We start from the raw sequence: 25563 nt of genomic DNA, 5'->3' as shown, positions 1-25563 counted from the left end.
GTCTGGGTTGTATGGGGCAGATGGAGTTAAAGCACCCGTAGCTGTGGCTACCTTCCCTGGGCCAGCCAACAAAACTCGAAGTGCAGCTACTAATGAATCGACTGTGGGGGGGAGAGGTTGGTGTTTCTGTCTTTGGGGCAGGAGCTGGGGAGTTTTTCTCCTACACTATCCTTCCAAGGATTTCTACAGCCCCTTCTCCAGTGCCCACTTTTCCTGCACCCGGAGCAGTTATGCCTCATATCGGAAGGGTTACCCCCTTCCTGGTGCCATTCTTTCTTACTTTGGCTTGGTTTTAATTTGTGAACCTTTACTTTCATTTGTGGTTCTTCTACCCCCCTACCGTTGCGGTAAGCCAGGGTCAGTTGTCTGACCACTGTCTCCTCGGTGACTTGGGGGCCCTTTGGGTCAAACCACAGCTCGGCCTTAGCCCTGATCCGTGGCAAGCTGTTTGCCACCAGACTTCGGAGCCAGTGAGCCAGCTCATCCTGGTTCAAGTTAGTCTGGTCGAGATCCCCATTACAGGCACTCTTATACACAGGCCACAGCCTGTCTGCAAAAGCCTGTGGGGTCTCCCCTGCTAATTGTGTAGTCTTCTCCACCCAGGAGAAAGGACTACCATCGTTCATCCCCATCGCCTCCAGAACTTGCTCCCGGATGGCAGCGTACCTGCCCTGTCCCTTCTTGCTCTCAGCAGAGAGGGACTGGTACAGCTTGCCATCCAAAGAGAACTGAAGCATTTTGGCCATCTCAGAGTCGTCGCACTCGTTGATGCCTGCTGTTTGTTCCACTTCCATGAAGTGGACTGAGGGGTCTCCCTTGTGGGTGAGTTTGTTCAGGTGGCTTACCATAGCCCTAAGCTGTTGGGTACCATGGGGAATCACGAATTGGCTTTCAAGGGGCCCCTGGCCCCCACCACCGCCGGGCGGGCCAAACTTTTGCTGTCGAGCTGGGCACATCAGCCCTGGCTCTGACCTTTCCTGCATTGAAACATAGAAACATAGAAGATAGGAGTAGGCCATTTGGCCCTTCGAGCCTGCTCCGCCATTCAATGAGATCATGGCTGATCATCCAAATTCCGTACCCTGTCCTTGCCTTCTCCCCATATCCCTTGATCCCTTTAGCCTCAAGAAATATATCCAACTCTTTCTTGAATATATTTAATGAACTGGCCTCCACCGCCCTCTGTGGCAGAGAATTCCACAGGTTCACCACTCTCTGGGTGAAGAAATTCCTCCTCATTTCTGTCCTAAATGGCTTACCCCTTATCCTTAGACTATAACCCCTGGTTCTGGACTCCCCGGCCATCAGAAACATCCTTTCTGCATCTAGTCTGTCCAGACCTGACAGAATTTTATAGGTTTCGATGAGATCCCCTCACAATCTTCTAAACTCCAGTGAGTATAAGCCCAATTGACACAATCTCTCCTCATACGTCATTCCTGCCATCCCAGGTATCAGCCTGGTGAATCTTCGCTGCACTCCCTCCATGGCAAGAACGTCCTTCCTCAGGTAAGGTGACCAAAACTGCACACAATACTCAAGGTGTGGTCTCACCAAGGCCCTGTACAACTGCAGCAAGACATCCTTGTTCTTGTACTCGAACCCCCTTGCTACGAAGGCCAACATCCCATTTGCCGCCTTAACTGCCTGCTGCACCTGCATGCTTACCTTCAGCGACTGGTGCACAAGAACACCCAGGTCTCTTTGCACTTCCCCTTCTCCCAATCTATTGCCATTCAAATAATAATCTGCCTTCCTGTTTTTGCCACCAAAGTGGATAACCTCACATTTATCCACATTATCGTGCATTTGCCATGTTTCTGCCCAATCACCCAACCTGTCCAAATCGTACTGGAGTTTCATGACATCCTCCTCACAGCATACCCTCCCACCCAGCTTTGTGTCGTCTGCAAATTTGGAAATATTACATCCAATTCCCTCGCCCAGATCATTAATATATATTGTGAACAGCTGGGGTCCTAGGACCGATCCTTGCGGTACCCCACTAGTCACTGCCTGCCACTCGGAAAACGACCCGTTTATTCCAACTCTTTGCTTTCTGTCCGCCAACCAGTTCTCTATCCAAGTCAATACCTTACCCCCAATCCCATGTGCCTTCATTTTGCATGCTAACCTCTAATATCCTTCATTACAATTGTGTTAATCCCTTCTTTAACCAGTAATGCTACCCCTCCTCCCTTTCCTTTTTGCCTATCTTTCCTGAATATCGAATACCCCTGGATGTTGAGTTCCCAGTCTTGGCCGTCCTTGAGCCACGTTTCCGTAATCCCAACCAAATCATATTCGTTTACCTCTATTTGCGCAGCCAATTCATCCACCTTATTACAAATGCTCCTCGCATTAAGAGACAAAGCCTTCAGGCTTGTTTTTTTAACGCTCTTAGACCTATTAGAATTATTATTTACTGTGGCCATGTTTGATTTAAACCGTTGATTTCTCTGACTGCCACTTTTGTTTTTCTCCTTCCTGTCTTTTGCTTTTATCCTTGTTTCCCTTTCCTCTGTCTCCCTGCTCAGGTTCCCAACCCCCTTCCATTTTAGCTTAAACCCTCCCCCACAGCACTAGCAAACACTCCCCCTAGGACATCGGTTCTAGCCCTGCCCAGGCGCAGACCGTCCGGTTTGAACTGGTCCCACCTCCCCCAGAACCGGTTCCAATGTCCCAGGAACTTGAATCCCTCCGCCTGGCACCATTCCTCTAGCCACGTATTCATCTGAAGTATCCTTCTATTTCTACTCTGACTAGCACGTGGCACTGGTAGCAATCCTGAGATTACTACCTTTTGAGGTCCTGTTTTTTAATTTACCTCCTAACTCCCTATATTCCGCTTTTAGGACCTCATCCCGCTTTTTTCCTATATCGTTGGTGCCTATATGCACCACGGCAACTGGCTGATCGCCCTCCCCTTCCAAGATGTTCTGCAGCCGCTCGGAGACATACTTGACCCTTGCACCAGGGAGGCAACACACCATCCTGGAGTCTCGTTTGTGGCCGCAGAAACACCTATTTATTCCCCTTACAATTGAATCCCCTATTACTGTAGCTCTACCACTCTTTTTTCCTTCCATTCTGTGCAGCAGAGCCACCCCTGGTGCCAGGAAGTTGGCTGCTGCTGCCTTCCTCTGATAAGCCATCCCCCACAACAGTACTCAGTGGTATATCTGTTGGAGAGGGGGATGGCCACAGGGGACCCCTGCACTACCTGCCTGCACCTAGTACTCTGCCTGTTGGTCACCCGATCCCTTTCTTCCTGTCCAACCTCTACCTGCGGTGTGTCCAACTCCGTAAACATAAGAACATAAGAAATAGGAGCAGGAGTAGGCCAATCGGCCCCTCGAGCCTGCTCCACCATTCAATAAGATCATGGCTGATCTGATCCTAACCTCAAATCTTCTATCACTCTGCATCCACCCGAACCCATGTGATCTCCCGGGAGAGGCGAAAAACCAGATAAAGACCCAATGGCCAATTTGGGAGAAAAAAATCTGGGAAATTCCTCTCCGACCCATCTAGGCGATCGAAATTCTTCCAGTAGATCACTCTGTCCCTATATTTTCTACAAACGTGCTATTCACGATGTCCCGAGCATCGTGAACGCTCCAGTATGCATCCAATCGCAGCTCCAGCGCCGCAATGCGGTCTGTCAGTAGCTGCAGCTGGGTGCACTTCCTGCACACGTAGTTGTCAGGGACACAGGAACTGTCCCTGAGTTCCCACATCTCGCAGGAGGAGCAGATCACAGGGCCGGGCTGTCCTGCCATGACTTACCCTTTAATTAATTGAGTTTAAATTAAATCAATCAATCCCACTAATTACACTACAGTTAAATAGTTTACCAACAGTCCCCGCTACACCAGCGAGACCTTAGAAACTATAAAACAGAGTTAAAGTTTTGGCTTGCCCCCTGCTGCCTAATCGAGTCAAAACCCGGCGCCACAGGTGGTGGTGGTGGTGGTGTGCACTCCCCCTGCCCTCCCTACAGATTGCTTGTCCCTTCTGCTGTCCAACCGGGTTGTTCCCCGGCGCCACAGGTGACGTCTGAACAGTTTCCCCTTCTACTTCCAGGTCCACCCGGGCTCACTAGGCATACCATGCCTTTTGCCCTGGACAGAGCAAGTTTTAATCTGTCGATCTGCTTTTGGCAGGGGCCGTGATCTCCCGCTTCAAAAACCCTAGTACTTGCTACCTTATAAGCTGCCTGCACGTCTCTTAACCTCTCTTCCTGTTCTTTTAACTGTCTGGTTAGGCGAGCGTTCACTTCTCTTAACACTAACTCATTGCTTTTAGCCTCGGTGACTTGACATAATAGAGATGGGTTTTAAAATGGAGAGGGCATTTGAGAGACCTGCTGAGCTCCTTAATTTCATCCTAACAGGTGTAATTCCAGCTAAGAACTGGTGTAAGTACAATACAATGGCCATTGCCATTAGTTTAAAAAAGAAACCTGTCCGATAATGGCAAACATTTTTTCTCCTTTAACAGAAACGGACAACCCCTCAGACTGTTACCTATGTCCCATTTTCCACTAGTATTACGTCATCTTGAAATACCACTACTGTACATTAGGAACTATTAGAAATGAAGTTCTAGCATGGAATAGGTTGTTTATGAAAACATTATTTTTTATATGTGCCATGTCTTTGTGTTGTGTTCTGTGCTTCATGATAGGAAATGCTGTGTCAAAATTGTAATGTATATACCTTTAAGGGGGGAACTATCTTTTACAGCTCATGTATACTGCAGTACCAGCAGTGACCACACCTGTACATTGCACTGAGTAGTAATCTGTACAGATCAGTTCCAGTGTGAGCCACGTTGAGTAAACACCTGTTGTACCATTCTCTTGCAGTCTGTGTCTTATTATACACGGACACAACATTGGCGACAAGGCAAGTTCGAACCTACCTGCAACTCTGCATCACCTCCCGGGGATTCGTTCCTGGCGATCAGTGGATTGGAGGTCAAGGCCAGAGACTCTGGCGTCGACCACGGGCAACCGCCCAGTCATCCAGCAGAGACTCGAGAATTGCGGGGGAGGCTGTCGAGAGCCAGGCTTGGTTTTCCAGTCGAGGTGGTCCAGCGAAACGGGCTGGCAACAGGTAGTACGCAGACCCTTCCCAGACAGCGGCGGGCTAGAGCCCGACCGAGCGGCACAGCAAAGGGCCGAGCAGCGTCGACGGGGGAGAGAGAGAGAGAGGGCAGAGCGCACAGGGCGCAGCCGGTGTTCAGGGGCCGAGCAGCGTCGAAGAGAGGGAGAGAGAGACGCGCAGAAACCCACGAGGCGCCACCATTGCCACGATGACCACGGAGAGCGGCGTTGGCAGCAGCGCAGGAGAAGCGCGCGAAACCTACAGGGCGCCGCCATTGCCACGAGAACCGCCAGGAGCAGCGTTGGCAGCAGCGGGGGAGGAAGGAACGCGGGAGACGCCATTGGGAGATGCCGTTTTAAACCACAGCCAAAATGCCGAAGAGTGGCAGTATCACCGCATTTGACAATGAAGTCGAAGATTGGACTACATATGTCGAACGAATAGAGGTATACTGCAAGGCAAATGAGGTGTCAGTTGACAAGAAAGTGTCGGTATTGTTAAATTTAATGGGAGCAAAGACGTATGGTTTATTACGAAATCTAGTAACCCCAACAAAGCCAATGGAAAAGAGTTTTGAAGACATAGAAACGATACTACAGGAATATTTAAACCCCACACCACTGCTGATAGCAGAAAGATTCAAGTTTCACAAACGGAACCAGCATAAGGATGAAAGCAATGCTGATTATTTAACAGTACTGCGCACGCTATCGAAACACTGCCAGTTTGGAGCGGGACTGGCAGATACCTTAAGGGACAAGTTTGTGTGTGGGCTTCAAAGTGAAGGAACCCAGAAACGGCTTTTATCTGAAAAGCACCTTACGCTGGAAAAGGCTTTCAGCATTGCGGTATCATATGAAGCAGCAGCACGGGGCGCTGCAGAGATACAACAGAGACCGCAAGAATATGGCGCAACAGAGAAGTGCTATCGCTGCGGCAGAACAACACGCGACCAGAATGATTGCTGGTTCAAAGACAAAGTGTGCAGACAGTGTGGAAAAGTAGGACACATAGCATGAGTCTGCAGGTCGGGAAAGAAAACCAGCAATAAGAAACCTACCAAAGAAAAGTACAAGAAGGTACATAAGATGACAGAGAATAGTTCCGATAAACAAAAGTGATAACGACTCTGAAAGCAGGGAACTGAGTTGTCTGAAACTACATAATGTGATCACAACGGAGGATCACCGAACCATTTGGGTCACTCTCAAGATAGCAGGAGTCCAGGTAAAGATGGAATTGGACACTGGATCAGCCCTAACAGTCATAAACAGACGGGACTACGAGCGGCTATTCTCGCACATACCCTTGAGAGACACAAAAATTATTTTAAAGACATACACTGGGCAAAAAATCTACCCAAAAGAAAAATAAGGGTGATCGTTATATATAATGGTAAGGAAACACCAAAACTAGACCTGTATGTATTGCAAGATGGAGGACCACCATTACTGGGACGTGAATGGATCCGGAAAATACAACTGGATTGGCATTCCATACAGGCACTGACTGTGGCTGACAAAAAGGATGACGACGTCACACCTGGGCGACTGTCAAAGATCCTAACTGACGCGAAAGACGTGTTCCAGCAAGGACTCGGAACACTAAAAGGCATGACAGCGATGATTAAAATTGAAGAAAACGCAAGCCCAAAATTTTTTAAGGCCTTATGCGATCCGCCCAGCCGTCAAAGCAGAGCTGGAGAGTCTGGAACGTTCAAGTGTACTGTCCAAAGTAGACTGGAGCGAGTGGGCCGCACCCATCGTCCCTGTGATGAAAAAGTCGTTGAGCAGCACGCCTGGGGAACCGAGGAAGGTTCGCATCTGTGGGGACTTTAAGGTAACGGTGAACCCGGTCCTTCACACCGTACAATATCCGCTTCTGCGGATTGAAGATATTTTCGCCTCGCTATCTGGAGGGAAATGCTTCACTAAGATTGATCTGGCCCAGGCATATCTGCAAATGGAGGTAGAAGAAGCATCAAAAAAATACCTCACAATCAACACCCATAAAGGTCTCTAACAATACAACCGGCTGGTATTCGGGGTAGCATCAGCTCCGGCTATTTGGCAGAGGGCAATGGAAGAAGTCCTGCAAGGGATCCCAGGGACCCAGTGTTATTTGGACGACATCCTGGTCACGGGCGAAAATGACAGTGATCACCTTGCCAACCTGGAGCAGGTGCTCACTAGATTGCAGGAATATGGGCTCCGAGCTAACCGCCCCAAATGCGAGTTTTTTAGAAAACAGATCTTGTATTGTGGCCACGTTATCGATTTAAAGAGGGGTTACATTCGTCCCCAGAGAAGATTGAGGCAGTAGTCAAGGCTCCAGCACCGGAAAATGTGTCACAACTGAGGTCGTTCCTCGGGCTGGTAAACTACTACCATAAGTTCTTGCCAAATTTGTCTACAATACTACACCCACTGAAAACCCTACTGCAAACTGGGGTGCCATGGAAGTGGAGTGACGAATGTAGACGAGCTTTCCAGAAGAGCAAAACACTAATCACATCGAAAGAGGTATTGGCCCATTACAACCCGGCATTACCAATTCGGTTGGCATGTGATGCGTCACCCTACGGCATTGGAGCGGTGCTGTCGCACAAATTCTCGGACGGCTCAGAGAGGCCAATAGCCTTTGCGTCACGATCACTAACCTCCGCCGAGCGTAACTACGCCCAGATTGACGGAGGCCCTCAGCCTAGTGTGGGGAGTGAAAAAGCTCAATCACTATCTGCACGGGCAGAAATTCACCTTGCTGACTGATCACCAACCACTTGTCTCCATTTTTAATCTGAGGAAGGGCGTTCCGGTGATGACTGCAAAGATGGTCTCTCTTTCTAGGGGCGCACCACTATGCGATTGAATATAAGGGCACGAAACAGCATGGAAATGCTGATGGGCTATCACGCCTGCCACTGCCTACTGCGGAGGAAGCACCAGCAGTGGATCCTGTCGCAATATTCCATTCGACTATAGTTGAATACCTACCGGTAACTAACGCTTGTATCGAAAAGGAAACCCGAAATGACCCGACACTGTCTCGAGTATATGATTTGACGGTGAAGGGATGGCCAGCACATGGCGACTCTCTGTTGCCAGCATTCTCTACAAGGAGAGAACAGCTGTCAGTGTGCCGGGGGACCTTGATGTGTGGATCCCGAGTGGTAATTCCACCCAAGTTAAGGGATAGAGTGCTCAATGAGCTTCATGAGGGTCATCTGGGAGGGGTAAAAATGAAAAGCCTAGCCAGGGCTTGTGTGGTGGCCGGGAATCGATAAACAAATCGAAGACCTGACCAAGAGCTGCTCAGGATGCCAGAAAGTCCAAAATGCACCACCACAGGCCCCTCTACACCCATGGGAGTGGCCCTCATCTCTCTGGCAATGGGTGCATATTGATTTTGCTGGTCCATTCATGGACTCAATGTTCTTAATAGCTGTGGATGTGCACTCGAAAAGGCCTGAGGTCATCAAAATGTCCTCCACCACCACGGAGAAAACTATTGCAGTCCTACGGACCATTTTTACCAGGAATGGCTTGCCAGAACAGATTTGCTCCGACAACGGACCACAGTTTGTGTCCGAAGAGTTCCGGAGGTTCTTGAAAAAGAATGGGGTAAGGCATTACACATCCGCCCCGTATCATCCAGCCACAAATGGATTGGCTGAGAGGTTCGTACAAACCTTTAAGAAGGCAATAAAGGCTATGTAGAATGACAACATTCCGCTGCAGCACAAGGTGGACAATTTCCTGTTCGCCTACCGGAATGCGACATGCAGTCACCAACCAGGCCCCAGCCATGATGTTCTTTAACCGAAGGTTAAGATCTCGCCTGGATTTGCTCAGACCAAACGTACGAAGAGATGTTGAGAGTAAGCAATTCCAGCACATCCATGAGAAGCCAACAAGGAGCTTCAATGTAGGGGAACCAGTCTTGGCCCGCGACTACCGAACAGAAAAATGGCAGCCAGGAACGATATGCACACGGCAGGGCCCACTAATGTACACAGTGGACGTTGGGGAGAGCATCGTGAGATGCCATGCTGACCAGATCCTAGAGTCACAGGAACAAGTTAACCCCATGCCTCGCCCATACGTACCTGGTGATGAACCCGACGTACAGGTCGCATCTTCCCCAGAAACAGTAGCATCGGAAGCTGATGAACCAACCGACGACAGGGGGCCAGAATCGCCTCCGCACCAAGAGCAAGACACTCTGGAAAGGCACTATCCAGAAAGGATCAGGAAGCCTCCCCAAAGACTGAATATATAAATAGACTATTTTCAGCTAATGTTGCGTGTTAAAAGTGTTAATTGTAATTAGTTTGATATTTAATTGTTAAATGCGTGTTATGGTACTGTTAATCTAAAAGGGGAGGAATTGTAATATATATACCTTTTTTAAGGGGGGATCTATCTTTTACAGCTCATGTATACTGCAGTACCGGCAGTGACCACACCTGTATATAGCACTGCGTAGTAATCTGTACAGATCAGTTCCAGTGTGAGCCACGTTGAGTAAACACCTGTTGTACCGTTCTCCTGCAGTCTGTGTCTTATTATACACGGACACAACAAAAATAGCCCATTTTGTAATAGTCAGATCGTGTACAAGCTCCACAAAAAGGGATTCACATTTGGTATTAAATATGGTGCAATAGTTTCCTGAATTGTGGGCTCCTTCAGTGTTACAGTAACATTTGTTATGTCTGCGTACACTTCCTCTCCTGACATTTTGACCCGTTTAGAATGACTTTCACTGCTCTCCAGTAGTGAGGTTCTCGTGAGCATTCCTTCACCTCCTTTTACTCAACATAATTTTTAACATTAATGGGATTTCAGACGTTCCCTGGAACACCACCCTCTTTAAAAAGTTGTAACTGCCAACATGTCAAAACTCTTTGAGTTTTGTCTAATTGGCATTGAAGTATAGAGAAAACATGAACTCGGTGTAAAAACCACAGGAAAGCAAATGTGGTTCAACAGTCACTAAACAGCCGATGGGCTCGTTGGTCTCTGGTTTCGTGGAAGAAGCAATGTTGTCATAATCAGTTACGGTGTCGTTCTGCGTCTTTTATGGTGCTTTTTTCAGAGTGCGACAGCTTGTGCTTTCAGAAACTGTTTTATATGGGGTTTAGTGGGGTGTTAGTGCTACTATCTTCTCATGTACAGATTCTGTGGAGCCAGCAGCAACACCAGATGCCCTAAGGCCAGCTATCGGAAAGATACTTTTCTTTTTTGCCAGGTTTTTCCGGCGGCCAGCCTTAGCAAATATGGCACACTTACTCTGAGGTGCTTGAGGCCCGTGCATTGGGAGCTAGCGGTATTCACATCACATTAAACACAACGTGAAAGCAAGTCATATGTGAGTCCCCTGCATGTAGCCACTAGGATGCTTTTTGTATTCCCCTCGCGCTCTCTCTCTCTCTCTCCCTCTCTCCCTCCCTCTCGTGACCTGCGTACACTGTCCCCTTCCCCTTCCCCTTTCACATTTCCCATCATAATTCCAATTTCTGTACGTACGCTGGACTTCACTGAGACACAATTTGTGGAGAATCCACATGTCTGGGGGTTGGCTCCCCATGTTTACTTTGCTGCAACAGGAGACCTTAAAGTGACGACACACATCATGTTATCAGTTCCTTGCAGGTTGGGTTGTTTATATGCAGGAGTCTAATCAACGGTGGGCAAACTACTTGCTGTCGGTTACAGTCCGCTAATGTGAAAGTCTTTGCACAACACTTTGAGGTTTGTGGGATGCATAATAACTTCCCCAGTGGTTTATAAAGAAATATGTTGTTTAGCATAAACTTCATTTGGAGCTCAAAGTACAACTTTTACTTGATGTAATGAGAAGAACGATTTATTTTGTTTTAAAATTCATACCACATACAGTCTTGATACGCTGTCAGGTTTTTGGTGATTTTCTTTTCCTAGATTGCTGCTAATTTTCACATTTTTTGGCTTCACTGAATTTGATGCTTTTTGTTACAAAGTATTTTGCCAACTCTCGGCCACCTTAATGTAATCAGTAATATGCAGGTCCTTTTAAAGTGATTGTGTCAGTTGGCACTGCTGCAGAGTAGCTGTGCATGTGTAGGTAGGCAAGCGGGACTCAGAATGAGATCGACATTGTTTCTGCTATGCTTCTGTAGCCAGGGTGTTGATATGGCTGATCCAGTTCAGCTTTTGGTCAGTGGTGACCCTGAAGATGGTGATAGTGGGGAATTTGGTATTTCTGATACCGTTGAAAGTCTGTGCTTCCTCTTGTTTTAGATGGTTATTATCTGGCACGAATGTTACCAGCTACTTCTTAGCCCATTCCTGGATATTAAAAACAGACTTGCATTTATATAATAACAACAGAAAATGCTGGAAAAACTCAGCAGGCCAGGCAACATCCGTAGAGAGAAACCGAGTCAACGTTTCAGGTCGAAACCCTTCTTCAGAACTGAGGAAAAAAAAGGCAGGAAATGAAACAGATTAAAAGGCAGTTTGGGGGCTGGGAAATGGGGGAGGGGATGAAAGAAGAGACATTAAGAGATATTCAAGGGGAGACGAGATGGTAATAGGACAGGTAAAGAAACAAACTGGCTCTAGATGAAGTGTGAAATGCGCTGGCAGAGTGAAAGACAGCTGCCATGTGGCAGAGAGGAAAAAAAAAGGGAAAAGGCACAAACCAAAAGTGTGGATAAAAAATATAATAGGGGCCGAGGTTATAGTGCCTTTCATGACCTCAGGATGTCCCAAAGTACTTTACAACCAATGAAGTATTTTTGAAGTGTAGTCACTGTTGTAATGCAGGAAATGCAGAAGCCAATTTGAGCACAGCAAGGTCCACAAACAGTAATGAGATAATGACCAGATGATCTTAGTGATGTTGGTTGAGGGATAAGTATCGGCTAGGACACAAGGAAGAACTCCTCTACTCTTCTACCACTGAGCCACAGCTGACACCATTGTTCAGGTCTTGCAGCAGGTTGGCATGGGTTGTTTATTTATCAGGGGAGTTGTGATTGGAGTTGAACACTGTGAAATGGTCAACAAATAGCTCCATTCCTGACCTTATGATGGTGGGAAGATCGTTAATGAAGATGGTTGAGCTAAGGCCACATTTCCTGAAGAAATCCTGCAGTGATGTCTTGGGTAGCGATGACTGGCTTCCAACAATTACAATGATCTTGCTTTGTGTTAGATATGATGCTAGCCACTGGAGCGGTTTCCCATTGACCCACAGATTTGCTAGGGCTCCTTGGCGCTATACTCAGTTGAATGCTGTCTTGATGTCAAGGGGAGTTAATTTCACCTCTCCTCTGACATTCAGCTTTGTATTCATGTCTGGATCAAAACTGTGATGAGGTCTGGAGCTTAGTGGTTCTGGTGGAACCTGAACTGAGCCTGAGTGAGCAGGTTATTGGAAAGTAATAGTGATGGCAATATTGATAACTCCCTCCATCACTTTACTGGTGATGGAAGTAGGTTGATAGGTGATGCGCTATTAATTACTACAAAAGACTGGAAGTTGAGAGTGTAACAAACGGGCTTTTATTACCAAAGAACAGAGCATGCCTCTCGTGGTTGCCTGGTATCCAAAAGGGCAGGGGGCTGCCGAGCAGTCACCTTTATACCCGGCCATGAGGGTGGAGCCAGGGGCGGAGTCAGCTGAGGCATGCACAGACAAGTACAACAATGTGCAAGAGTGAACAACAATACTAACAACAGTGGTTTACCACAATAGGGCAATATTTGGCCCAGTTAAATTTATCCTATTTTTGGTGGATAGTATGCACCTGGACAATCTTCCATGTTTTTTTTATTCGTTCATGGGATGTGGACTTCACTGGCAAGGCCAGCATTTATTGTCCATCCCTAGGTGCCCTTGAGAAGGTGGTGGTGAGTCGCCTTCTTGAACCACTGCAGTCCGTGTGGTGAAGGTCCTCCCACAGTGCTGTTAGGGAGGGAGTTCCAGGATTTTGACCCAGCGACGATGAAGGAACGGCGATATACTTCCAAGTCTGGCTAGTGTTTGACTTGGAGGGGAACTTGGAGGTGGTGGTGTTCCCATGCACCTGTTGCCCATGTCCTTCTAGGTGGTAGAGGTCACGGGTTTGGGAGGTGCTGCCAAAGAAGCCTTGGTGAGTTGCTGCAGTGCATCTTGTAGATGGTACACACTGCAGCCACAGTACGCCGGTGGTGGAGGGAGTGAATGTTTAAGGTGGTGGATGGGGTGCCAATCAAGCAGGCTGCTTTGTCCTGGATGGTGTCAAGCTTCTTGAGTGTTGTTGGAGCTGCGCTTATCCAGGCAAGTGGCCAGTATTCCATCACACTCCTGACTTGTGCCTTGTAGACAGTGGAAAGGCTTTGAGGAGTCAGGATGTGAGACAATCGCTGCAGAATACCTAGCCTCTGACCTGCTCTTGTTGCCACCGTATTTATGTGGCTGGTCCAGTTAAGTTCCTGGTCAATGGTGACCCCCAGGATGTTGATCGTGGGGGATTCGCCGATGGTAATGCCGTTGAATGTCAAGGGGCAGTGCTTAGACTCTTGCTTGTTGGAGATAGTCATTGCTTGGCACTTGTGTGGCGTGAATGTTACCTGCCACTTATCAGCCCAAGCCTGAACGTCATCCAGGTCTTGTTGCATGCGGGCATGGACTGCTTCATTTTCTGAGGAGTTGTGAATGGCACTGAACACTGCAGTCATCAGCGAACATCCCCGTTTCTGACCTTATGTTGGAGGGAAGGTCATTCATTGATGAAGCAGCTGAAGATGGTTGGGCCTAGGACACTGCTCTGAGGAACTCCTGCAGCGATGTCTTGGGGTTGTGATGATTGAGCACCAACCACCACAACCATCTTCCTTTGTGCCAGTGAAGAATTTTCCCCCTGATTTCCATTGACTTCAGTTTTACTAGGGGTCCTTGATGCCACACTTGGTCAAATGCTGCCTTAATGTCAAGGGCAGTCATTCTCACCTCACCTCTGGAATTCAGCTCCTTTGTCCATGTTTGGACCAAGGCTGTAATGAGGTCAGGAGCCGAGTGGACTTGGTGGAACACAAACTGGGCATCAGTGAGCAGGTTATTGGTGAGTAAGTGCCGCTTGATAGCACTGTCTATGATACCTTCCATCACTTTGCTGATGATTGAGAGTAGACTGATGGGGTGGTAATTGGCCGGATTAGATTTGTCCTGCTTTTTGTGGACATGACGTACCTGGGCAGTTTTCCACATTGTCGAATAGATGCCATGTTGTAGCTGTACTGGAACAGCTTGGCTAGAGGCCCGGCTAGTTCTGGAGCACAAGTCTTCAGCACCACAGCCGGGATGTTGTCGGGGCCCATAGGCTTTGCTGTATCCAGTGCACTCAGCCATTTCTTGATATCACGTGGAGTGAATCAAATTGGCTGAAGACTGGCTTCTATGATGGTGGGGACCTCAGGAGGAGGCCGATGTGGATCATCCACCTGGCACTTCTGGCTGAAGATGGTTGCAAACGCTTCAGCCTTGTCTTTTGCACTCACGTGCTGGGCTCCACCATCATTGAGGATGGGGATATTCATGGAACCTCCTCCTCTCGTTAGTTGTTTGATGGTCCACCACTATTCACGACTGGATATGGCAGGACTGCAGAACTTTGATCTAATCCGTTGATTGTGGGATCACTTAGCCCTATCTATAGCATGCTGCTTCTGCTTTTTAGCATGCATGTAATCCTGTGTTGCAGCTTCCTCACGTTGGCACCTTATTTTTAGGTATGCCTGGTGGTGCTCCTGGCATGCTCTTCTACACTCCTTATTGAACCAGGGTTGATCGCCTGGCTTGATGGTAATGGTAGAGTGAGGGATATGTCGGACCATGAGGTTACAGATTGTGGTGGAATACAATTCTGCTGCTGCTGATAACCCACAGCGCCTCATGGATGCTCAGTTTTGAGCTGCTAGATCTGTTCTGAATCTATCCCATTTAGCACGGTGGTAGTGCCACACAACACGATCTAGGATGTCCTCAGTGTGAAGAAGGGACTTCGTCTCCACGGTGACTGTGTGGTGGTCACTGCTGTCATGGAAGATGCATCTGCGACAGATTGGTGAGGATGAGGTCAAGTAGATTTTTCCCTCGTGTTGGTTCTCTCACCACCTGACCCAGACTGGCAGCTATGTCCTTCAGGACTTGGCCAGCTTGGTCAGTAGCGGTGCTACCGAGCCACTCTTGGTTATGAACATTTGAAGTCCCCCACCCAGAGTACAATCTGCGCCCTTGCTACTCTCAGTGCGTCTTCCAAGTAGTGTTCAACATGGAGGAGTACTAATTCATCAGCTGAGGGAGGGTGGTAGGTGGTAATCAGCAGGAGATCTCCTTGCTCATACTTGACCTGAGAGTTCATGGGGTCCGGAGTCAATGTTGAGGACTCCCAGGGCCACTCCTCCCCGACTGTATACTTCTGTGCCGCCACTGATGGGTCTATCCTGCCGGTGGGACAGGACATACCCAGGGATGGTGATGGAGGATTTGGGGACATTGGCTGAAAGGTATGATTCTGTGAGTATGACTACGTCAGGCTGCTGCTTGACTAGTCTGTGGAACAGCTCTCCCAGTTCTGGCACAAGTCCCCATATGTTGGTGAGGAGGACTTTTTAGGGTTGACTGGGCTGGGTGTGCCGTTGCCGTGTCTGTAGTTGGTGCCAAGGTCGATGCCGGGCGGTCTGTCTGGTTTTATTCTTATTATTGTGTTTCGTACTGGTTTGTTACATTGCTGTGGGTCTGGAGTCACATACAAATAAGGACGGCAAATTTCCTTCCCTAATGGATGTTAGTGAACCAGATGGGTTTTTACGACAATCCGATAGTTTCATGGTCACCATTACTGATAATAGCTTTTTATTCCAGATTCTTTTAATTAACTTAATTTAAATTCCCCAGCTGCCGTGGTGGGATTTGAACTCCTGTCTCTGTTGCTGTGTCTCCATTACTGTTACCGGGTAATATCAGTGCTTTTGCTGTACTGGAATCGTTTTTTGTACTTCTCCATCCTCCCACCCCACTAGAAAATCAACTTCTGTGAACATGGAAAAGAAGAATTTATTTGGTATATTTGCTGTCTCTTGGTAACCTGATATCAGGGTACCCTCAAGATCTATCATAACCCCACTATTTCTTTTTCTATCTGCTTGCTGCACATATATTGATATAAACACTTGACATTTCTTTCAATATTCCCTGCTGTCATAATCTCCTTTACTAGTTTGGCCCACATGACCAGTTTCTTAACCTTTATTTTTTATATATTTGTCTCAATCCAGTGTACCACCTTCAAGTCAATGAAAAGGAAAATCAGGCAGGGTGGATAATGGGTGACTGATCTGCTGCCATCTCTTTTGTGCTCATATCCTCTACATTACTTCCATTGTTGTCCAAATCAGTCTTTTCCATGTGCTATGCTCTATCGTGGTATGTATCTGTGTATCGTATTTCTAAACATGACTCATTTTTCTTCCATCTTTTTTCCCTATTGCAGTGTTGTCCATGCCAATTTCCTTAGCTGATCCTTCTTCCTCTCAAATACTTTTTCTAATGTGGTGTTTATATTGTAATCATTCTCTTTTTTTGTCATGATCTTCATCTTAAACTGTACCATATTGAGGTCAATAGTTCAGAATTTGTTGGAGTGGTTTATCTTGCAGCATCCCCTGTTCGTTAGACTTCAGTCCCTCACCCTTCAGCTCAAGTTTTTTTGCCCTGTACCTTGCTGGACGCGTGAGTTGATAATGAAGCTGAGGGCAACGGAGCATCTGGGGCCTTCGAGAATGACAGGACAAACAAGATTATTGATGAGATTTCAGGTTTGGGAAAGAAATAGAGGAACGACAGGCAAGGAGGGTGAATTCGAGTCAAATTGGGTACAGAAAGAGAAATAAAAAGAGGGAAGATTGGATAAGAGAGAGAGGAAAAAGTAAAAAAATTAAAATTTTAAATTAAAAAAATCTCTAACAACAATAAATGAGATGCTACAGTTTATTGTTCCCTTTCTGGGCTCGAGAGGTTGATTGGCATTGCAGGAACTTAAATCTGCTCATTAAAAAGTTACTTGCACTATTAACTACCAGCCCTAACTTTCTATGGTGAGTTTAATTTGCAATTTATGTGCAAATTCAGCAACTTCATGAAAATCATGGAGTTTGAGGGCAAGCTGATGAATTTTCCAGGCTAATGTCAGCAACTTGTGATTTGCAGTTCATGGGGTATCTCTTCCTCACCACAAGTTGCTGAACGATTTAGACATTATTATCGCCGAGTGCCATTAAACTCGCCGTTATTTTGGCAACAAATTCTGGGCCATTTTTTTCAAGATGTCCTCTAACTCTAAGAACATAAGAAATAGGAGCAGGAATAAGGCCACTTGGCCCCTCGAGCCTGCTCCACCATTCAATACGATCATGGCTGATCTCGGGCTCAAAGCCACTTCCCCGCCCGCTCCCCATAACCCTTCACTCCCTTATCTTGCAAAAATTTGTCTATCTCCACTTTAAATGTATTTAATGACCCAGCCTCCACAGCTCTCTGGGGCAGAGAATTTCACAAATTTATGACCCTCTGAGAGAAGAAGTTCCTCCTCATCTCAGTTCTAAAAGGGTGACCCTTTATTCTGAGACTGTGCCCCCGAGTTCTAGATTTCCCCATGAGGGGAAACATCCTCTCTGCATCTACCCTGTCGAGCCCGCTCAGTATCTTATGTTTCAATAAGATCACCTCTCATTCTTCTAAATTCCAATGAGTATAGGCCCAGCCTGCTCAGCCTTTCCTCATAAGTCAAACCCGTCATCTCTGGAATTAACCTAGTGAATTGTCTCTGAACTGCCTCCAATGCAAGTATATCCTTCCTTAAATAAGGAGACCAAAACTGTATGCAGTACTCAAGGTGTGGTCTCACTAATACCTTGTACAGTTGTAGCAGGACTTCCCTGCTTTTATACTCCAACCCCCTTGAAATAAAGGCCAACATTCCATTTGCCGTTTTGATTACTTGCTGTACCTGCATGCTAACTTTTTGTGTTTCATGCATAAGGACCCCCAGGTCCCTCTGAACTGTAGCATTTTGTAATCTCTCTCCATTTAATTTGCTTTTTTATTTTTTCTGCCAAAGTGGATAACCTCGCACTTTCCCACATTATACTCCATCTGCCAAATGTTTGCCCACTCACCTAGTCTGTCTATATCCCTTTGCAGATTCTTTGAGTCTCTGCACAACTTGCTTTCCCACCCATCTTTGTATCATCCGCAAACTTGGCTACATTACACTCGATCCCCTCATCCAAGTCATTACTGTAGATTGTAAATAGTTGGGGCCCCAGCACCGATCCTTGTGGCACCCCACTAGTTACTGTTTGTCAACCAGAAAATGACCCCTTTATCCCGACTCTCTGCTTTCTGTTAGTTAGCCAATTCTCTATCCATGCTAATATATTACCCCCAACTCCATGAGCTCTTATCTTATGCAATAACCTTTTATGTGGCACCTTATCGAATGCCTTCTGGAAATCCAAAGACACCACCTTCACTGGCTCATCCTTGTCCACCCTGCTTGTTACATCCTCAAAGAACTCCAGCAAATTTGTTAAACATGATTTCCCTTTCCTAAAACCATGCTGACTCTGTTTGACTGCAGTATGTTTTTCTAAATGCCCTGTTACTGCTTCCTTAATGAAAGACTCCAGCATTTTCCCAATGACAGATGTTAGGCTAACTGGTCTATAGTTTCCTGCTTTCTGTCTCCCTCCTTTCTTAAATAGAGGTGTTACATTAGCAGTTTTCCAATCCGCTGGGACCTCTCCAGAGTCCAAGGAATTTTGGTATATTGCAACCAATGCATCCACTATCTCTGCAGCCACTTCTTTTAAGACCCTGGGATACAGGCCATCTGGTTCAGGGGACTTGTCAACTTTTAGCCCCATTATTTTACCGAGTACTATTTCCTAAGTGATAGTGATTGTCTTTAGTTCCCCACTCCCTGTGGCCCCTTGATTATCCATTGTTGGGATGCTGTTAGTGTTTTCTACAGTGAAGACAGGTGCAAAATATTGGTTCAGAAACTCTGCCATTTCCCCGTTCCCCATTATTAATTCCCCATTCTCATCCTCTAAGGGACCAACGTTTACTTTAGCTACCCTCTTCCTTTTTATATACCTGTAGAAGCTCTTACTATCTGCTTTAATGTTCCTTGCCAGCTTACTCTCATAATTCATCTCTATTATTTTTTTAGTCATCCTTTGCTGTTTTTAAAAAAATTCCCAATCCTCTGGTCTCCCACCAATCTTGGCAACAGTGTATGCCTTTGTTTTCAATTTGATACCATCCTTTACTTCCTTAGTTAGCCACGGATGGTGCTCCCTTCCCTTAAAATCTTTCTTTCTCACTGAAATATATTTTTGTTGAGAGTTATGAAATATCTCCTTAAATGTCCACCACTGCATTTCAACTTTCTTACCCTTTAATTTGTTTTTCCAGTCCACTTTAGCCAGTTCTGCCCTATGCCATTATAATTGCCTTTGTTTAAGATCAAGACATTGGTTTGGGATACAACTTTCTCGCCCTCCAACTGAATTTGAAATTCAACCATGCTTTGATCACTCTTTCCTAGAGGATCCTTACTATGAGATCCTTTATTAATTCTGTCTCATTACATAGTACCAGATCCAAGATAGCCTGCTCCCTGGCTGGTTCCATTACATACTGCTCGAGGAAAACATCCCGGATGCACTCTATGAACTCCTCCTCCAGGCTACCATGGCCAATTTGCTCTCCTAGTTGTTACTTAATAACAGATCCAATGGTGCCTCTGTTTGCATTGGTTCTTTGACCAATTCTTCCATGTAAGGAATGAATATTGTGTCTAGAATCATGTTTTCATTGCTATTGCACCCTTTTTATATTTCTCAATTGAAAGAAAGAGCTGCCTGTTGTGTATCTTTTCTATCTACACCACTCTATTTTCTCTCTGTTTGGTCCTCTGACCTGATTTGTTAGTTTAAATGCTCCCTCACTACAAGGACATTGGGTACTGTCTGACTCAGGACTGACTGAAGCCTATCCCATTTGTAGACTTTTACTCTGCTCTAGAACTTGTGCCAGTGCAGTAGGAATCTTTTTAAAAAAAAAAAAAAAAAAATGTTTCTATTAGTTCTTGGAATATGGGCATTGCTGGCAAAGCTGGCATTGATTGCTCATTCATAGTTGCCCTTGAGAAGGTGCTGGTTGGTCGCCTTCTTAAACTGCTGTAGTCCTTGTATAGATACTCCCACAATACTATTAGGTAGGGAGCTCCAGGATTTTGACACCGTGACTATGAAGGAATCATATCAATGTCAGGATAGTTTTTGATTTGGAGGGGAACTTGGACATGATGATGTTCCCATTGCACCTACTGTCCTTGTCGGTCTAGGTGATGGAGGTTGTGGGCTTGGGAAGTTCTCCATCCTAGTGCTTCTTTGTTACTTCTCACTTACCTGACTGGTCTTGCAGATTCAGGCCCACTCTGCCTCAGTGCCAAACTACTGACACCACCGAAAACAGATTACCTGGTCTCTCATGCATTTGCTGTTTGTAGGACCTTGCTGCATGTAAAAAGCCTGCTAAGTTTGCTTACACAACAACTTTGGCTGTACTTCAAGAAAACTTAGTAATTTATTGGTTGTAAATGGGATGACCTGAATTTATTTTAAAGGCCCTATTCAGTTGCAGTTTCATTCTTGTAGGCTTTCTTGCTTTATTTCTTGCCAAATTTGTTCCTTTATCTTCTGTCAGCAAAATTTAATCTGCCACCAAGAATTCAATCTGCATCATTTCATTTGGCAAGCTTCTTACGGTCAAGAACAATGGGTGTCTGAGGATTTGAAATCACTCTGTCATGGTTGCCGGTAATCTTTCTCCAAACCAGCTGAACTTGGCAGTAGTTTCATCTTGGAGTTTTGACTCCAAAGCAACAATGTGAACATTCATGTGCGATGCTCCAATAAACTGCAGAACTGTGATCTCCATTGCAGATGCCATTGTTACTACATGGGCCATAGCAGAGACTGAAGCAGCCCAACATTCATATTCATTGATGACTTTATAAGGAGCGAGCTGTCAACACAGGGAGGGGTGGGGCCAGGGTGGAGACTTGCAGGACTTGCAGGAATTCCTGCATCCCTGTCTTTCACTGGAAGGTGGCGTATCATTGACAGCAATACACCTGATAAGACCAAATGTACTGGCCAGCCAAATGGTGGTAGTTGTCCCCGCCTAGGGGTCCAAGCCAGTCTTTTTACAAAGGGGGCTGCTCAAGGCACATCTATGCTCTTCTGATGGTGGGAGCCTGCAAAACATTCCACAAATTTTCCGGCGTCTTGGGGTTGGTGGGTACCTTAGATGTGCTCCTGCTGGTGGAGGCACCTGCCATCCGCATGTTAATAAAAAGACCTCCTGACCCCGTGAACTTTAGTGACTAAAGCCCTGGGCAAGAGCATCCTGACACAGGCACAGACCTTCAGCCTGATGCTTTTTGCCTATTGTTACATACTAGGGAATATCTGGCATGGTAACAGTATTGAGAGCTATCTTTGCAGAAATATAATTAAAAGTAAAAGAAAAGTAAAGTATCTTTACATACAAATCAGTTTTAATTGTCATTTTGTTTCTCTTGTATTAGTAAGGGATCATGCACACTGGCTTTGCATTGTAATGATGACCTGCCGATGATGTTTAACAGTTCCATCATGATGAGGAAGTAATGCTGCACCAGCAAACATGTCCTGTCCAATTAGCAGGAATTGTGTTTCTTCCACAGATCTGCTGGCAGAGCATTTCGATTCTGCAGTGGAAGAGTCGAGACACAGTTGCTGCAATTTATTAATTATAATGGCCCAGTAATTCGGGTCCCAACGCGTGAGTACGGACGGGGTACTCGCGCGTGGGCCCGATGGAAGTGCCGGTTTTCAGGATGCACAGCGCATGCGCTGAAAACCGGCATTTCCTGTCCTCTGAAGCAAGGGGTTCAGAGGCGGAACGCGTGCGACGTTTCAGGCAGCGCGTGCGCGCTGAAATTCCTTTTTTTTTTTTTTTTTTTTAAAAAGAGTTGCCCGTGCGTAAAGGCCTCCGGTTTTTACGCGTGAAAAAAGCAGACGTAAGTACTTACCTTTTAAAACTAAGTGGTCTATTAATAAAATTTAGAACATTTTTTCCACAGGTTTATTATTTTTAAAGAATTTACAGTAAGGTAAGTGTATTTTTAGAGCCGATTTGTTAAATTATTTTTTTCAAAAATTTGATTAATTGTTTAAAATAGTTTTTTACAGTTATTCATAGTTCATTTATTTAGTGGGATGGTTTTTTTAACTTTTTTATTTGAAGTTTAAGTACTGTTTTGGGCGCCCTGAGTTTTCATGAGTTTGACAGTTCTTACTATCAAACTCATGAATGAACTTTTGCAACCTCCGATTGGTTGCCCAGTGCTCACGTGATCCCAGCCGGCTCATCGAACTAACTACGCCGCTGGATCACGCAAGCACAGCGCGCCGGGAGCTGGACCGGGCCACAGAGTGGAAATCCACGCAGGCCCAGGCCTCAAATTTCGGCACGATAGGTAAGTGTAGGTCGGGGGCTTGCACCCGTGGGAAGCCCCCGACCCGAATTTCTGGGCCTATGTGTTAAAACCATTCAGGCTCATAATGCTTGATCTCCTGCTAATAAATTCTTTTCTTTCCTGTTAAATAAATCTTATTCCCCAGTTTTAAGAATGTTTTTTCCTGTCTAATTTTCTCCCCTCTTCTGTAGACACTGAGGTATAAATTTATACAAATAGCGCAAAACAGGCAATAACGAATTGGCAACTTGTTGTACACTCAGCCTGTAGTGTATGTAACCGTTCCACCTTTAAGAGAACTATTTTAGGTGTTGCACTACTTTATCTTGGCTGCTGTATACTGTAATACCGGTGGTGACCACACCGGTATATAAGTGCTGTGTAATGATTTATTGGGCAGTTCCGCCCTGACCTTCAACTAGTAAAGACCTGTTAAAATTTACTCTTGTGGTCTGTGTAATAATTCTCATTATAACACACAGACTTAACAGTGGCGACGAGTACGATCTTACCCTGCGGCAGAGATACATCCAAGGCAGTTTAACGGGCGTCGAGAGGAGGCATCCGCCCTCATCATTCTGCTGAGAAAAGACTCTGGTCTGCAGAGCAAAGGAAGAATTCTGACACGAAGCCTTCCATCAGCAACAGGCAGTGATCATCCCTTCTATCACGGTGGTGGGTAAGCCGATCAGCGATGAGCAGCAAGTCGGCCACGTTGACTGTGAGTAGGGGAGAAAATAACAAAAAAAACAGAGGATATAAGGGTGGAGAACTCGACCACGGCCGGGGAAAAGAGCCGGACAGAAGTCGGGGCCAGAGGCGCTGAGACTGGGGCAGCGTAAGGCACGGAAGCCGTGGTGAATGCAAACGCAGCCGGTGCGAAAGACCGGGCTGCAAGCAGGCTGGGAGACGCAACAGCGTCGAGAGAGAGCGCGACCGGTGAAAAAGGCCGGGCAGCTACCGAGGCCGCGAGGCGCAGTGACCGGGTCAGCGTAAGGCGCGGGAGAAAATTTAAAAAAAAACCGCGGAGAACTCAGCCGCAGCCGGGGGGGAAAGGACCGGACTGCAAGAGGGGCTGGGAGGCACGATTTGAAAACCGCTGGGGGAGGGCGAACGCAGCAATACGGCAATCGCCATTACAGCCAGCGGGGGGGAGAAAGGCAAACGCGGGAAGCCGCCATTTTCGGAGGCGGGGGAAGAAGACAAGCGCGGGAAACCGCCATTTTGTAAAAGAAAAAAAATAAATAATTCTTTTGTTTCTCAAGAAGATCGCGAGGATGCCTAAGCGTGGTAACATCAATGATTTCGATCCCGATGTTGAAGATTGGGCCACGTATGTAGAACGCATAGAGATATATTGTAAGGCAAATAAAATATCAGATGAAGATAAAGCACTAACCTTACTAAACTCAATGGGTGCGAAGACATACGGGCTATTGAAGCATCTTCTATCACCAGCTAAACCGGCGGATCAGACTTTCGCTAAAATTGTTGCTGTCCTGAAGAATCATTTGAACCCCACACCGCTGATGTTAGCGGAACGATTTAAATTTTATGCGAGAACGCAACTGAAAGAGGAAAGCAACGCGGAGTATTTAATTGAACTGCGTAAGCTAGCGAAATACTGCCAGTTTGGGGAAAGCCTGACAGAGGCACTGAGAGACAAATTCGTGTGTGGGTTGTCGAAAGAAGGAACACAAAAGCGGCTACTTGAAGAGAATGATCTTACACTTGATAAGGCTGTCACTATTGCAGCATCGCACGAAGCCGCAGCGAGTGGCACTGCGGAAATGCAGCTGAAGGCAGCGGTACTCCGCGTAGATCAAATGGCTTTGGGTACAACGAAATGTTATCGTTGTGGAAAGACAACACACGATCAGAACCAATGCTGGTTTAAAAACCAGGAATGTAGAAAATGTGGCAAGCTTGGTCACATAGCTAAAGTATGCCGGTCAGGAAAGAAGACCAGCAACAAAAAGTCACCACAAGAAAAGTGCAGAAAGGTACATAAGGTGGCTGAGAAGAGTTCGGATGAACAGAATTCGGATTCGGACTCCAACAGCAAGGAACTGGGTAGTCTGAGAATTCACAACGTGAGTAAGGAAGCTGACTGACAAACTATCTGGGTCACACTGCAGATAGCAGGAGTCCAAGTGAAGATGGAATTGGACACCGGATCGGCGTTGACGGTCATGAATAAGCAAGATTACAAAAAGTTATTCAAACATATTCCCCTACGGGATACGGAGATAGTATTGCAGACATACACGGGGCAAAAAGTATACCCAATCGGAAAGATAAAAGTCAAGGTGATACACCAGGGCAAAGAACACCAAGGAATGGACTTATATGTACTACCTGAGGGAGGTCCACCACTTCTGGGACGGGAGTGGATCAGAAAAATAAATATGGACTGGCACTCCCTAAACGCAATAACAGTAGATTCCGGAAAAAAAGATGTCAAACCTGAACGATTGTCCAGAATATTGGATGAGGCGAAAGAGGTGTTCCAACAAGGACTGGGAACACTGAGAGGAATTAAGGCAAAAATCAAGATTGCAGAACATGCAAACCCAAAATTTTTCAAAGCCAGACCGGTACCGTATGCGATACGACCTGCTGTGGAAGCTGAGCTGGAAGGGCTGGAACATTCAGGAGTACTGTCTAAGGTGGACTGGAGTGAGTGGGCCACGCCCATTGTTCCCGTCATGAAGCGTTCATCGAGTAACAAGCCAGGGGAACCGGGGAAGGTCCGCATCTGTGGAGACTTCAAGATCACAGTTAATCCGGTGCTTCACACGGTGCAATATCCGCTTCCGCGGATTGAGG

At 46.4% G+C, this 25563-nt stretch overlaps 1 protein-coding gene across 2 annotated transcripts in view; it reads left to right on the top strand.

Moving 5' to 3' along the window:
* parp8 (poly (ADP-ribose) polymerase family, member 8) overlaps nt 1–25563 on the top strand; it is a 627363-nt gene that overhangs the window by 216464 nt on the left and 385336 nt on the right. Inside the window, exon 2 of one of the 2 annotated variants that reach the window (XM_085972580.1) lies at nt 16418–16565. The exons of the other annotated variant lie outside the window; for it this stretch is intronic. Within the exon in view, the coding sequence (XP_085828706.1) occupies nt 16553–16565 (13 nt within the window). The 5' untranslated portion in view covers nt 16418–16552. The remainder of the gene's footprint in view (nt 1–16417; nt 16566–25563) is intronic. 2 annotated transcript variants of the gene reach the window in all.

Source organism: Somniosus microcephalus, chromosome 2 (genome assembly GCF_052327205.1).
Source record: "Somniosus microcephalus isolate GS21.2 chromosome 2, FLI_Smic_1.0, whole genome shotgun sequence".
NCBI classification, from domain to species: Eukaryota; Metazoa; Chordata; class Chondrichthyes; order Squaliformes; family Somniosidae; genus Somniosus; species Somniosus microcephalus.
The sequence above is the reverse complement of the archived record's forward strand: the minus strand, read 5'-3'. Positions and strand labels throughout refer to the sequence as shown.